This window comes from Pristiophorus japonicus, chromosome 3 (assembly GCF_044704955.1).
Source record: "Pristiophorus japonicus isolate sPriJap1 chromosome 3, sPriJap1.hap1, whole genome shotgun sequence".
NCBI lineage: Eukaryota > Metazoa > Chordata > Chondrichthyes > Pristiophoridae > Pristiophorus > Pristiophorus japonicus.
Window position 1 is genome coordinate 109,177,753 of NC_091979.1, and position 15,788 is coordinate 109,193,540.

The following is a 15,788-nucleotide window of genomic DNA, read 5'->3' on the forward strand; positions in this document are numbered from 1 at the left end:
AGCCTTAGTGATTAAGGATGAAATTACTTCAATGATGAGAGGATATAATGTGAGATAAGCAGGCACTGGAGACTTTATGGGTAGAATCAAGAAATCGAAAAAGATTTAAGCCTGTATTGGGAGTTGTGTATAGGCCCTCTGGTAGTAGTTGTGAAGTGGTAGAATGTATAAATGCAGAGATTAGACAAGCGTGTAGTAAAGGCAGAGTGGTTTTAATGGGGGATTTTAACTTTCATGTACATTGACATAAGCAGACTAGCTCATGTCAGAAAGGAAGTTAATTTCTTGAGTGTGTTCAGGATAGTTTTCTGCAACAACATCCGTGAACCAACAAGAGAGCAGGCCATATTAGATTTAGCAATGAGTAATGAACCAGATTTAGTTAACAGCCTAATGGTGCATGAACACTTATCTGACAGCGATCATAGAGTTCAATGTAGTGTTTGAAAGGGAGAAACGCAAAACAGCTACTAAGGTTCTAGATTTAGACAAGGCTGATTTCAATGCAATGAGATAGAGATCATCCACAGTAAACTGGGCAAATCGGTTAATGGGTAAAATGACAGAACAGTGGGAGGTGTTCAAAAAATAATTTAATGTGATACAAAACCAGTTTATACCCCAAAGGGGCAAGAGCTCTACTTGCCAAAAAGAAACAGCCATGGGCGACTAAAGAGGTAAGAGACAACATAAAACTAAAACAAAAAGCATACAAAAATGCAAAAAGCATCATAGATCCTGTCAACTGCGAGAGATGCAAAGAATAACAAATGATGAGAAAACAGAAAGCTACAAAAAGGAATATGAAAAGAAACTTACAAGGGATTTCAAAATCAACATATTTTTAACAATTATATTAGGAAAAAGAGGGTGGTCAGGAGCAATGTGGGCCCCTTGAAAATTGCTAACGGTAATATGATCAATGAAAATAAGAAAATGGCGGACATGTGGAATAATTACTTTGCATCACTATTTACAAAAGAGCATGCCTGACATCCCAAGGAAACTAATATTGAATCTGGGACAGGGACTCATCAAAATTAACATAAGCAAAATAACAGTAATGAAGAAAATAATTACACTAAAGAGTGACAAATCCCCAGGGCCAGATGGTTTCCATCTCAGGGTTTAAAGGAAGTAGGTAAGAATATTGCAGATGGCCGAACTATAATCTTCCAAAGTTCTCTCAATTCGGGAGCTGTTCCTAAGTTCCTTCAGATTGGAAAATTGCGCATGTCATTCCGCTATGTAAGAAAGGTGAGAGAGGGAAACTACGGAATTATAGACCAATTAGCCGAACATCTGTTGTCGGGAAATTACTAAGGTTTATAATTAGGGATAGAGTGACTGAACACCGTGAAAATTTTCAGCTGATCGGAAAGCCAGCATGGATTTGTAAAGGGTAGGTCATGCCTGACGAAACTGATTGAATTTTTTAAAGTGGTGACTAAAGTAATAGATAGGAGAATGTCTATGAATGTTATTTGTATGGACTTCCAGAAAGCATTCAATAAAGTCCCTCATAATAGACTTAGATAAAGTTGAAGCTCGTGGAATTGAGGGCAGATTATTGACCTGATTAGGAGATTGGCTGAGCAGCAGGAGACAGAGAGTAAGGATAATGGGCAGGTACTCAATTTGCTCACAGCAAGTGTCAGCTGTGGCTCAGTTGGTAGAACTCTCGCATTTGAGTCAGAAGGTTGAGAGTTCAAGTTCCACTCTGGAGACTTGAGCACAAAAATCTAGGCTAACACTCCAGTGCAGTACTGAGGGAGTGCTGCATTGTCGGAGGTGCCGTCTTTCAGATGAGATGTTATACCAAGGCCTTGGCTGTAGTGGGCAGGGGATGATCTATGGATGTTATTTATATAGACTTCCAGAAGGTATTTGATAAAGTCCCTCATAACAGACTGGTAGCTAAAGTTAAAGCTTGTGGAATTTAAGGCAAATTATTGACCTGGTTAAGAAAATGGCTGAGCGGCAGGAGACAGAGGGGCCAAAATTGCCCACCGCCCGAAACGAGTTGCATCTACTGCTCTTGAAGTGTTCCGGCCATCCCAATGCATGGGGCGGCCAAACCCAAGAAATTCAGCGCTTTGTGCTTTTTTTTGGAGTGGGGTGGAAGTGGCCTCATGATCGGGGCAGAAGTAGGGGCGGGGCGGAGTGACCGTCACTAGAGGGGCAGAAGTGGGGATGGGTCAGAGTAGCCGACGCTCTAAGTCATCAGCGCGGTGCGATGACGTCAACGTGCTGGCGCGTCACAACGTCTCTCCTCATGAATTAAACGGGAACTCTGCAGCCACTTTAGTGGCAAACACTGGGCCACCAGGGAGGGCTTCGGCCAGGCCAGTGGCCTGGCACCCAAGAAGGGGTGCCAGGCTGCCTGTTGGCGGCCCGGCCGACCTTGACCATAATTGTCGGTTCAACTTGGCTGACGGCTGACAAAAAAAATAAAATGGCATCGCCGGCAGCGCTACCACCAACCGGCGGTGGTGCCGCTCCTGCGGGGCAATTCTGGGCAAGGGGCAATTTTGGGAAAGGGTCGCCGCCAGTCAGTAAGGGGTCGGCACGTGCACGGGTGAAAACGGGCGGAGTGGTCCCCCTACATCACTTCAAACCTGAGGCGGGCAATTTAAAAAATGGCGGCCCCTACGCGGCCATCCACACTGACCCATGGCCGCTGTTTTCAGGCGGCCATTGGATTTATAGAAAGCGGCAATTTTGGCCCCAGAGAGTAAGGATAATGGACAGGTACTCTAATTGGCAGGATGTGACTAATGGTGTCCTGCAAGGATCTGTATTGGGGCCTCAACTATTCACCGTATTTATTAACGACTTCGATGATGGGATAGAAAGCCACATATCCAAGTTTGCCGATGATGCAAAGAAAGGTGGCATTGTAAGCAGTGTAGATGGAAGCATAACATTACAAAGAGATATCAATAGATTAAGTGAATGGACTAAACTGTGACAAATGGATTTCAATGTAGGCGAGTGTGAGGTCATCCACTTTGGACCTAAAAGGGATAGAACAGAGTATTTTCTAAATGGTGAAAATCTAGAAACAGTGGAAGTCCAAAGAGATTTTGGGGTATATGTACATAGACCATTAAAATGTCATGAACAGATACAGAAAATAATCAAAAAGGCGAATGGAATGCTGGGCTTTATATCTAGAGGACTAGAATAAAAGGGGGTAGAAATTATGCTACAGCTATACAAAGCCCAGGTAAGACCACACCTGGAGTACTGTGAGCAATTCTGGGCACCACACCTCAGGAGGGATATATTGGCCTTGGAAGGAATGCAGCATAGATTTACCAGAATGATACCTGGGCTACAAGGGTTAAATTACAGGGAGAGATTGCACAAACTACGGTTGTATTACCTGGAATTTAGAAGATTAAGGAGTGATTTGATCAAAATTTTCAAAATATTTAGGGGAACTGATAGCGTTGATAGAGAGAAACTATTTCCGCTGGTTGAGGATTCTAGGACTAGGGGGCATAGACTAAAAATTAGAGACAGGCCTTTCAGGAGTAAGGTTAGGAAGCATTTCTACGCAAAGGGCCCATGCTCTGGAATTCCCATTTTAAACCTCTTCACCTCTCTACCTCCCTCTCCTCCTTCAAGGCCCTCCTTGAAACATATCTCTTGAGGACAAGCTTTTGGTCACACTTAATATCGTCTTTGATTCGGTGTCTATGTTTGTCTGATTATGCCTTTGTGCAGCACTTTAGGATGCTTTTCTACGTTAAAAATGCAAGTTGTTGTTGTTGCTATCCATGTATTAAAAATGATACATCTACAGCATGCAGACGTCACATGTTGTTACAGACAAAAAAAATCCTTAAAATACTGTGTGCTTCTGAGCTGCAACCTGAAACTGACAAACATGCTCCAATCTGCAAAGTTTCTGAATCAAACAATTAAACTGATTGATCTAAGCCCTCTGTTCACTTAACAACCATTTAGGGGTGTTCAGTGACCAGGTGTTCTCAGCACAGAACGTCACTTGTTGGAGTCTATTTTTGTTATGTTGGTTGAGGGATAATTATTGGCCTGGTTACCAGGGATAACTCCCCTGCTCTTCTTTGAAATAGTGCCATGGGATCTTTTACATCCACCTGAGAGGGCAGACAGCACCTCCGACAGTGCAGCACTCCCTCAGCACTGCAGAGTCAGTCTGGACTTTTGTGTTTAAGTTTCTGGAGTGGGACTTGAATCCACAACCTACTGACTCAGAGGCGAGTGCGCTGCCCACTGAGCCACAGCTAACTCCGCCACTTGTTGGAAATGCTGGATGAGAAATCACAGGTGCCTAATCACTGAGGAGGAGTATATTTATTCAGAATACTTGCCATTTAAAAAAAAACACAATTTTACAATAATTTTTTTAATATTTTGCAATTTTCCTTACTTTCAAGTTAAGACATCCTCCCTGTTAGTCATTCTGGTGTCATCACCACAAGCAGTATACCCGAGCTGCTCAATAGGAAACAATGGTGCTGATGATTTTGGATTAATCCAAGTATTGCATTGGAATTGGGAAACCATGATACTGACTGGGAAATTTTACACTGTTAAATTGCTCTCCAGTTGATGCAATGTAACAACCCTGTTGTTTCCTATAGAGCTACTCGGGCATACATAGGGTCACTTCCCATTCGTGATGTCACCAGAGCAGGGATGAAAAACCAATTGCAGAAAATGTATATTTACTTCAAGAAACTCAAAATACAACCATGATGGTACAGCATCTTCATAGGTGTTAATGTATTCTGGAATATGATTTGGTGTGTATCTAGTAATGGCTCACTAATTTTGCATCTATCTTTCACAAACAGCAAGGAAACACACAGAGTAACAGTAGTAATCAAATCTCACCTTGATTTTACTAGCCACGGAGCCCTCTTTGAGAACAATAAAACTAATAAAAATAAAAATACACCACATTAAATCTATTAGCTGACTTATTTTTGCCTAGTCAATAATCTGATCCTGATCAGCCTTGGGTTTGAGGTGAGTGAGTTTCGTCTTGCCAAGCCAAGCTTCCTCCCCACATCTCCCTGGCTGTCTGACTGCCACAAATAAAACAGTTTACCTATCCTCCCCATTTGGATTATGAGGTTGAAGAGAACATTGCTTACTATTTTCAAGATGAATGTAGGCCATCCTGGCTAATTGGCCCGAGAAGAGAAAATTAGCCCTCACTGCATCAGTTGTGGATTCCACAAAATCCGGGTTCAATACACAATTTCAATTCATGCATCATGTGGGCTTTCTTTTTAAATTGATGTGAATTTATTTTGTTTTAAAGCATTTAAAAATAATTAAACTCACAATTCTTTCCAAAACAATCACAAATTTTAAAACATGAAAAATAGCCAAAAGTAATTTTTGTACTTACTCATTTGACAAAGCTTATTTGACAACTTGTAGTCTCGGTCCATTATTGCCTTCAAGAACTATGAAAACAAAACATATTAAAAACACTATGTTTTTTGTGAAGACATGTAATGAAATCTGTGATTTAAGGAAACATAACTGTTCCATTTAATAATTGGTGCTTTTAATATCAACCAATCTATCTTTGTGTGGGGATTGAGGATAAATCTTGGGAATGGACAAGAAATTGGCTGAAGGGTAGAAAACAACCAGCACTTGTTAGAGGATATATAACAGGGTGGATTTACAGAATGGGGAGCCCTAGGGCTCATTATTGGGACCACTATGATTCTAATGATCAGAATTCATAAACTCAAAAGTAAATGAGTCAATTTTGCAGATAATATCAAACTAGGAAGAGAGTGGAATTGAAGGAGGCAGCTAAGAAATTACAGAATTAGTTTGATAACATACATATTTGGGCAAAACAATGGCAGATGAAACTTACTGTAGTCAAGTGTAAAATACTGCACACGGGAAGGAAAAATAACACACATATCTCATGAATGGTTTTGAAATACACAAGTATAAAGTTTAAAACAGTCAACAAGTTTTAGTAGTAAATGAGTGAAACTAATGTTATCCCCTACATGGCATAAACACCTTTATTGTTATAAACCAGCAAATCTTCTGATTCACCGTTACCAAGTGATCTAGTTATATATTAAAAATGTGCTTCATTGATATTTCGCCATTTTGGGCGAGAAGTTCCCTGAAGTCTTGCGCCGGCGATTTTGAAATATCGCTGGGGAGCGGACCGCCGGCATGCAAGACTGGAAAAAGCGCTTTTGCCTGAGTTTGGCCACAGCAGTGACCCGTAAATGTCACAAAAAAAAAGAGAGAAAAAACCTGTCGGTGCAGCCCCTGCAACGGTGATAGGTATGAAACCTTGCAAAAAAGGTAAGTTAAAGTTTTTATTTTTAAATTCTTTTGCAGTGATTCGCTACCAAAGGGTCTTATGAATGTCTTGTGATTTTTTATTTTTTGGAAAAAACTGTGCTTTCCCTCCTCCCTAGGCTCAACTCGTAGCAGTATTGGCCTCGGAGAAAAGTTGCAGAAAATTCGCGATTTGTGCCACGAATCTTCGTGCAACGCCGATTTTTCTCGCCGGGCACATTTCCCCCCGAATGTTCGGCCTCTAAATCATAGCGGAGTCATAGCGGTTTTTTTCCGCCAAAAAATCTGTGACCGAAAACTGAATTTTTAGCCCTCACTGTTATGTAACATTTAATCCTATTAATATTTTCTATCAGGTTTTTCTTTAACAGTCACACTGCTGCTGACATAGTTTGACCATCACACTTTGTTGATTGGGTCAAAATATAAAAGCAGAAAATCAAAATTGAAGATTTAGCAGATCTCCCATGGCATTGTTCAGTCAGTTACAGGATACACTATTTTGTAACAATAGGGATGTAATCAACAGGCACATTTTGAGATTATTGCCTATTTGCCTTAGGAGGGACTTCGGGTTAATTTACATTATGATCTTGCTATTAAGTTAAATTCGGCCCACGAGTGATGAACTCCCAACAGCAAGCGAGCACAGGGGTGATGGGTAAACAGGACGTGGTGCGAGTTAGGACATGGGCAGTTCAGTTTTGGATCACCCCTAGTTTACGTAGGGTAGAATGTGGGAGGCCAGCCAGGAGTGCATTGGAATAGTCAAGTTTAGAGATAAAAAACTCATGGATGAAGGTTTCAGCAGTGGATGAGCTGAGGCAAGGGCAGAGACGGGCGATGTTATGAAAGTGGAAGTAGGTGGTCTTAGTTATGCTGTGGATATGTGGTCGAAAGCTCATTTCAGGATCAAATGTGACACCAAGGTTCCGAACAGTCTGATTCAGCCTCAGACAGAAGTTGGGGCGAGGGATGGTGAAAGTGACTAGGGAATGGAGTTTGTGGCGGGGGCCAAAAACAATGGCTTCGGTCTTCCCAATATTCAATTGGAGAATATTTCTGCTCATCCAGAATTGGATGTTGGACAAGCAGTCTGACAATTTAGGGACTATGGAGAGGTCGAGTGAAATGGTTTTGAGGTCGAGCTGGGTGTCATCAGCATACATGTGGAAACTGATGATGTGGTTTCAGATGATGTCGCCAAGAAGCAACATGTAGATGAGAAATAAGAGGAGACTAAGGATAGATCCTTGGGGTACACCAGAGGTAACGATGCGGGGGCGGGAAGAGAAGCTGTCGCAGGTGATTCTCTGGCTACGGTTAGATAGATAAGAATGGAACCAGGCAAGTACAGTCCCACCCAACTGGACGACAATGGAGAGGTGTTGGAGAAGGATAGAGTGGTCAACTGTGTCAAAGGCTGCAGACAAGTCAAGAAGAATAAGGAGGGGTAGTTTGCCTTTGTCACAGTCCTTGTGACTTTGATGAGAGCTGTTTCAGTACTGTGGCAGACATAGAATCCGGATTGGAGGGATTCAAACATGGAATTGCGGGAAAAATAGGCACGGATTTGGGAGGTGACAACACGTTCAAGGACTTTGGAGAGGAAAGGGAGTTTGGAGATGGGGCAGTAGTTTGCAAGGATGGAGGGGTCGAGGATTGTTTTTTTGAGGAGAGGGATGATGGCAGCAGATTTAAGGGAGAGAGGGACAATACCGGAGGAGAACTGTTAACATACATACATACAACATACAAAAATAAGTGCAGGAGTAGGCCATTCGGCCCTTCGAGCCTGCACCACCATTCAATAACATCATGGCTGATCATTCCTTCAGTACTCCTTTCCTGCTTTCTCTCCATACCTCTTGATCCCCTTAACCGTAATAGCCATATCTAACTCCCTCTTGAATATATCCAATGAACTGGCGGCAGGGAATTCAACAGGTTAATAACTCTCTGAGTGAAGAAGTTTCTCCTCATCTCAGTCCTAAATGGCCTACCCCTTATCCTAAGACTATGCCCCTGGTTCTGGACTTCTCCAACATCGGGAACATTCTTCCCGCATCTAACCTGTCCAGTCCCGTCAGAATCTTATATGTTTCTATGAGATCCCCTCTCATCCGTCTAAACTCCAGTGAATGAAGGCCCAGTTGATCCAGTCTCTCCTCACATGACAGCCCAGCCATCCCTGGAATCAGTCTGGTGAACCTTCGCTGCACTCCCTCAATAGCAAGAACGTCCTTCCTCAGATTAGGAGACCAAAATTGAACACATTATTCCAGGTGACGCCTCACTAAGGCCCTGTACAACTGCAGTAAGACCTCCCTGCTTCTATATTCAAATCCCCTAGCTATGAAGGCCAACATACCATTTGCCTTCTTTACTGCCTGCTGTACCTGCATGCCCACTTTCAGGGACTGATGAACCATGACACCCAGGTCTCATTGCACCTCCCCTTTTCCTAGTCTGCTGCCATTCAGATAATATTCTGCCTTTGTGTTTTTGCCCCCAAAATGGATAACCTCACATTTATCCACATTATACTGCATCTGCCATGCATTTGCCCACTCACTTAACCTGTCCAAGTCACCCTGCAGCCTCTTAGCATCCCCCTCACAGCTCACACCGCCACCCAGCTTAGTGTCATCTGCAAACTTGGAGATATTACACTCTATTCCTTCATCTAAATCGTTAATGTATATTGTAAAGAGCTGGGGTCCCAGCACTGAGCCCTGCGGCACTCCACTAGTCACTGCCTGCCATTCTGAAAAGGACTCGTTTATCCCGACTCTCTGCTTCCTGTCTGCCAACCAGTTCCCTATCCACGTCAGTATATTAACCCCAATACCATGTGCTTTGATTTTGCACCACAATCTCTTGTGCGGGACCTTGTCAAAAGCCTTCTGAAAGTCCAAATACACCACATCCACTGGTTCTCCCTTGTCCACTCTGCTAGTTACATCCTCAAAAAATTGCAGAAGATTCGTCAAACATGATTTCCCTTTCATAAATCCCATACTGAGTTGATCCGATCCTGTCACCGCTTTCCAAATGCGCTGCTATTTCGTCCTTCATGATTGATTCCAACATTTTCCCCACTACTGATGTCAAGCTAACCGGTCTATAATTACCCATTTTCTCCCTCCCTCCTTTGTTAAAAAGTGGTGTTACATTAGCTACCCTCCAGTCCATGGGAATTGATCCAGAGTTGATAGACTGTTGGAAAATGATCATCAATGCATCCACTCTTTCTAGGGACACTTCCTTGAGCACTCTGGGATGTAGACTATCAGGCCCCGGGGATTTATCGGCCTTCAATCCCATCAATTTCCCTAACAGAATTTCCTGCCTAATAAGGATATCCTTCAGTTCCTCCTTCTCACTAGACCCACTGTCCCCTAGTACCTTCGGAAGGTTATTTGTATCTTCCTTCGTGAAAACAGAACCGAAGTATTGATTTCATTGGTCTGCCATTTCTTTGTTCCCCATTATAATTTCACCTGAATCCGACTGCAAGGGACCTACGTTTGTCTTTACTAATCTTTTTCTCTTCACATATTTATAGAAGCTTTTGCAGTCAGTTTTTATATTTCCTGCAAGCTTCCTCTCGTACTCTATTTTCCCCCTCTTAATCCTCCTCTGTTGAATTCTAAATTTTTCCCAGTCCTCAGGTTTGTTGCTTTTTCTAGCCAATTTATATGCCTCTTCCTTGGCTTTAACACTATCCTTAATTTCCTTTGTTAGCCACGGTTGAGCCACCTTCCCAGTTTTATTTTTACTCCAGACAGGCATGTACATTTGCTGAAGTTCATCCATGTGATCTTTAAATGTTTGCCATTGCTTATCCACATTCAACCCTTTTAGTATCGTTTGCCAGTCTATTCTAGCCAATTCACGCCTCATACCATCGAAGTTACCTTTCCTTAAGTTCAGGACCCTAGTTTCCGAATTAACTTTGTCACTCTCCATCTTAATAAGGAATTCTACCATATTATGGTCACTTTTCCCCAAGGGGCCTCGCACAAGAAGATTGCTAATTACACAATACCCAGTCTAGGATGGCCAGCTCCCTGGTTGGTTCCTCGACATATTGGGCTAGAAAACCATCCCTAATATACTCCAGGAAATCCTCCTCCACCGCATTGCTACCAGTTAGGTTAACCCAATCAATGTGTAGATTAAAGTCGCCCATGATTACTGCTGTACTTTTATTGCACACATCTATTATTTTTTGTTTGATGCTGTCCCCAACCTCACTACTACTATTTGGTGGTCTATACACCCACTAGCGTTTTCTGCCCTTTGGATTTCCTCAGCTCCACCCAAACCGATTCCACATCATCCAGGCTAATGTCCTTCCTTACAATTGCGGGAGAGTGGAAGTGGGATGCGGGTGGAGAGTGATACGAGGAAGTGGTCAGAGATGGCCTTATCTCTGATTGACACGATGGGAGTAGCGAGGCCATGAGAGATGGCAAGGTTAAGGGGGGGCCTTGAATATGGGTTGGTGAGTTTACATGGAGGGAGAGATTAAGGGAGGATAGGAAGCTAATGAACTCAGAGGAGAGAGAGAATGATGAATTTAAATGCTGATTAAAATCAACGAGGATGAGAAGTCGTTCGGTGCAGAGGCAGAGGGAGGAAAGTAGTGCAGAAATATCGGTAATTTTTATGGCACTTGGGTGGGCAATAGAGAACGAAAATTTTAAATGAGAGGTGAGAGGGGTGGAATAGGGTGAGATGCTCAAAGGAGGAGAACGTGCCGGAGGAGTAGGGAAATAGACCAAGGTATGATTTGCTGATGAGAGCCACACCGCCACCACACGGTCTGAGAGGGGCAAGTGGTGGAAGGTATAGCCAGATGGGGAGGCTTCATTTAAGGGTAAGGTGTCATCGCCCTTCAACCAGGTTTCCGTCAGAACCATGATGTCGATGCCATCATCCACGATAAGCTCATGGATGGGAAGCGCCTTGTTCGCAAGCGAACGGACATTCTGGAGGGAGATGCGGAGAGGGTCAGTGATGGCTGCCCCAGTACCTGCGTCCACAGGATCAGCACTGTGGGGGGGGCGGGTGGGTTGGATGGGGAGAGGATTGGCAAGATTAGCTCCCAGTGGGTGCACAGGGCGGGATAGTCGGCGAGACAGTAGGATGGGACAGTTGGGGTTGACGACGAGTGCCTCGATGGGCCCTTTGTAGGATGCCAAGAGAGGCACAGAAGAAAGCAGTAGAAACATAGAAATTTAGAAAATAGGTGCAGAAGTAGGCCATTCGGCCCTTCGAGCCTGCACCACCATTCAATAAGATCATGGCTGATCATTCCCTCAGTACCCCTTTCCTGCTTTCTCTCCATACCCCTTGATCCCCTTAGCCGTGAGGGTCATATCTAACTCCCTCTTGAATATATCCAAAGAACTGGCATCAACAACTCTCTGCGGCAGGGAATTCCATAGGTTAACAACTCTCTTGAGTGAAGAAGTTTCTCCTCATCTCAGTCCTAAATGGCCTACCCCTTATCCTAAGATGATGGTCCCCTGGTTCTGGACTTCCCCAATATCGGGAACATTCTTCCTGCATCTAACCTGTTCAGTCCCGTCAGAATCTTATATTTTTCTGTGAGATCCCCTCTCATCCTTCTAAACTCCAGTTGATCCAGTCTCTCCTCATATGACAGTCCAGCCTATCCTGGAATCAGTCTGGTGAACCTTCGCTGCACTCCCTCAATAGCAAGAACGTCCTTCCTCAGATTAGGAGACCAAAACTGTACACAATATTCCAGGTGAGGCCTCACTAAGGTCCTGTACAACTGCAGTAAGACCTTCCTGCTCCTATACTCAAATCCCCTAGCTATGAAGGCCAACATACCATTTGCCTTCTTCACCGCCTGCTGTACCTGCATGCCCACTTTCAGGGACTGATGAACCATGACACCCAGGTCTCGTTGCACCTCCCTTTTTCCTAATCTGCTGCCATCCAGATAATATTCTGCCTTCATGTTTTTGCCCCCAAAATGGATAACCACACATTTATCCACATTATTCTGCATCTGCCATGCATTTGCCCACTCACCTAACCTGTCCAAGTCACCCTGCAGCCTCTTAGCGTCCTCCTCACAGCTCACACCACCACCCAGTTTAGTGTCATCTGCAAACTTGGAGATATTACTCAATTCCTTCATCTAAATCGTTAATGTAAATTGTAAAGAGCTGGGGTCCCAGCACTGAGCCCTGCAGCACTCCACTAGTCACTGCCTGCCATTTTGAAAAGGACCCGTTTATCCCGACTCTCTGCTTCCTGTCTACCAACCAGTTCTCTGTCCACGTCAGTACATTGCCTCCAATACCATGTGCTTTGATCTCTTGTGCGGGACCTTGTCAAAAGCCTTTTAAAAGTCCAAATACACCACATCCACTGGTTCTCCCTTGTCCACTCTGCTAGTTACATCCTCAAAAAATTGCAGAAGATTCGTCAAGCATGATTTCCCTTTCATAAATCCATGCTGACTTGGTCCGATCCTGTCACTGCTTTCCAAATGCGCTGCTATTTCATCCTTAATAATTGATTCCAACATTTTCCCCACTACTGATGTCAGGCTGACCGGTCTATAATTACCCATTTTCTCTCTCCCTCCTTTTTTTTAAAAAGTGGTGTTACATTAGCTACCCTCCAGTCCATATGGACTGATCCAGAGTTGATAGACTGTTGGAAAATGATCATCAATGCATCCACTATTTCTAGGGCCACTTCCTTAAGTACTCTGGGATGCAGACCATCAGGCCCCGGGAATTTATCGGCCTTCAATCCCATCAATTTCTCTAACACAATTTCCTGCCTAATAAGGATATCCTTCAGTTCCTCCTTCTCACTAGACCTACTGTCCCCTAGTACAATCAGGTGGTTATTTGTATCTTCCTTTGTGAAGACAGAACTGAAGTACTTGTCAATTGGTCTGCCATTTCTGTGTTCCCCATAATAAATTCACCTGAATCCGACTGCCAGGGACCTACGTTTGTCTTCACTAATCTTTTTCTCTTCACATATTTGTAGAAGTTTTTGCAGTCTGTTTTTATGTTCCCTGCAAGCTTCCTCTCGTACTCTATTTTCCCCCTCTTAATTAAACCCTTAGTCTTCCTCTGTAGAATTCTAAATTTCTCCCAGTCCTCAGGTTTGTTGCTTTTTCTAGCCAAATTATATGCCTCTTCCTTGGCTTTAACACTATCCTTAGGCTTGTCGAGGAGAAAGTCAAGCCTAGAACAGCAGCAGGAAAATAGGAAGGTCGAAGAGTACTGAAGGATTGGGGTAGGAATTTGGGAGGGCAGAGTATCCGAGAGAGGAGAGATGAAAGGACGCATGATGACAGGGGAGAATGGTCAGGGAGGGAGAAAGAGAAAAGGAAAGAGGGGGAAAGTGGAAAAGTATTGAATGGCTTGGGTCTGGATTGGCAGCCAAAGAGCTCACGAAAATGGATAGGGGAAAGCTCAGATTGCATATGCCCGTTTACACTTCTTGTATAATCCCTATCGTTTGCAGCCATGTAGTCCCTCGGAAAGGCACAAAACCCCCAAAAAACATGTTTCGACTGGATCAAAAAATTGCGACACCCAGTACATCTGGTACCCGAATGTTAGAATAAATTGTTACAATATATATATAATTCACTAACTGTCAGCTCACAGGTGCAAACTTAAATAGAACAAGCTGACTGCCTCAAAACAAGTGTCATGTATTCAACTATCATTGTAACCCATGTATAAACTGACCTAAGTTCTACACTTTGAGAACATTGACCACATGGGGATGAACTTGTGGGAGACACTCCTAACTTGGACTTTCCAGGTATAAAAGGGGAAGTTCCACCCACCTTCATCACTTGCGGTCTTGGTAATAAAGGTAACTGGTCACAGAATGACCTTCTCTCAAGTATGGACCTCATGTAAATTTATACTGTATAGTAAGGACCTATCATTGGCGACGAGAAACTGGGATTGAAACCACGTGAGCATGGCCACTAGCAGCACAGAAGAGAGGTACTGTGTTGGTGATGTTTGGGACGACTTTATTGAGAGACTACAGCAAAGTTTTGTCACTAAGAAATGGTTGGGACAGGATTCGGCCGATAAACGCAGGGCTCATCTCTTGACGGTTTGTGGATCCAGAATGTACTCCCTGATGAAGGACCTTCTATCGCCAGAGAAGCCGGCGGACAAGACCTTCGAAGAGCTCAGTAAGTTGATCAGGGAACACCTTAAACCGGGGAGCAGCATGCACATGGCGAGATACCGGTTTGACACGCACCGGCGGCGAGAAGGGCAAAGCGTTCCAGACTTCGTGGCAGATCTCCAGCGACTGGCGAGCCTATGTATGTTCCTAGAAGCATGCAGAGCGGAGATGCTGCGAGCATTTTTTATTGAGGACATCGGGCACGTTGGGGTTTTCAGGAAACTGATTGAGACCAAAGACTTGACCTTGGAAGCAGCGGCTCGGATAGCCCAAACATTTATCTCAGGGGAGGAAGAGATCAGAATGATGTATAACGAAAATCTTGGCTCAAATGCGGCAAACGACCAGGGAGTCAACATTGTTAACGCGGCACACAGTTCTCTAGACAGACAAGGGCAATCGGACATGCCCCAGCATGCAGTCGAACCCAAAGGGGGAATTCAACAGAGACAATGGCTAGCTGAACAGTGACTCATGCCATCGCAATGGACAATGCGGCCAGTAATGGGGCCATCAACACCTGTTAATGGTGCGCTTAAGGACAGTTACAGAGACAGTCAGAGACGATCGACTGGTAATGGACATGCACGTCATCCACCACCGTGGAAAGCCTACGTGCAATAAACCCGGACGCCAGGCCAGTACACCACAAGGCCAGAGCGGTGCCGTACGTGATGCGGGAAAATATAGAATGCGAATTGGACCGCCTGCTGAGGGAAGGCATCATCTCGCCAGTCGAATTCAGTGACTGGGCGAGTCAGATTGTGCAGTGCTCAAGGCGGATGGGTCGGTCAGTATATGTGGCGATTACAAGGCCACCATCAATCGGGTGTCACTCCAAGACCAGTACCCGCTACCGAGAGCGGAGGACCTCTTTGCGTCACTATCCGGTGGCAAACCTTTTTCAAAATTGGACCTCACCTCAGCTTACATGACCCAGGAGCTGGTGAGTGAGTCAAAGAAGCTGACCACTATCACGACACACAAGGGGTTGTTTGAGTATAACAGATGTCTGCTTGGGATTCGTTCGGCCGCCCCGATCTTTCAGCGAAATATGGAAAGCCTCCTCAAGTCGATTCCAAGGACGGTGGTTTTTCAAGACGACATCCTCATCATGGGTCGCAATACTGAAGAACACCTCCACAACCTGGAGGAAGTGCTACGCAGACTGGATCGGGTAGGACTGCGATTGAAAAAGCTGAAGTGCGTCTTCTTAGCTC

The 15,788-nt window shown here is 44.2% G+C and overlaps 1 protein-coding gene across 8 annotated transcripts in view; it reads right to left on the minus strand.

The window, feature by feature from the left end:
• Positions 1-15,788, minus strand: part of erich2 (glutamate-rich 2) — a 326,385-nt gene that overhangs the window by 54,691 nt on the left and 255,906 nt on the right. For all 8 annotated transcript variants that reach the window (XR_011592662.1, XM_070875669.1, XM_070875668.1 and 5 more), the window contains one exon: positions 5,411-5,468. Coding sequence is in view for 6 of the 8 variants with exons in the window: in XM_070875669.1 (XP_070731770.1) it covers positions 5,411-5,468 (58 nt within the window). In the remaining 2 variants the exon portion in view is untranslated. Of the gene's footprint in view, positions 1-5,410; positions 5,469-15,788 lie in introns of those variants that run through there.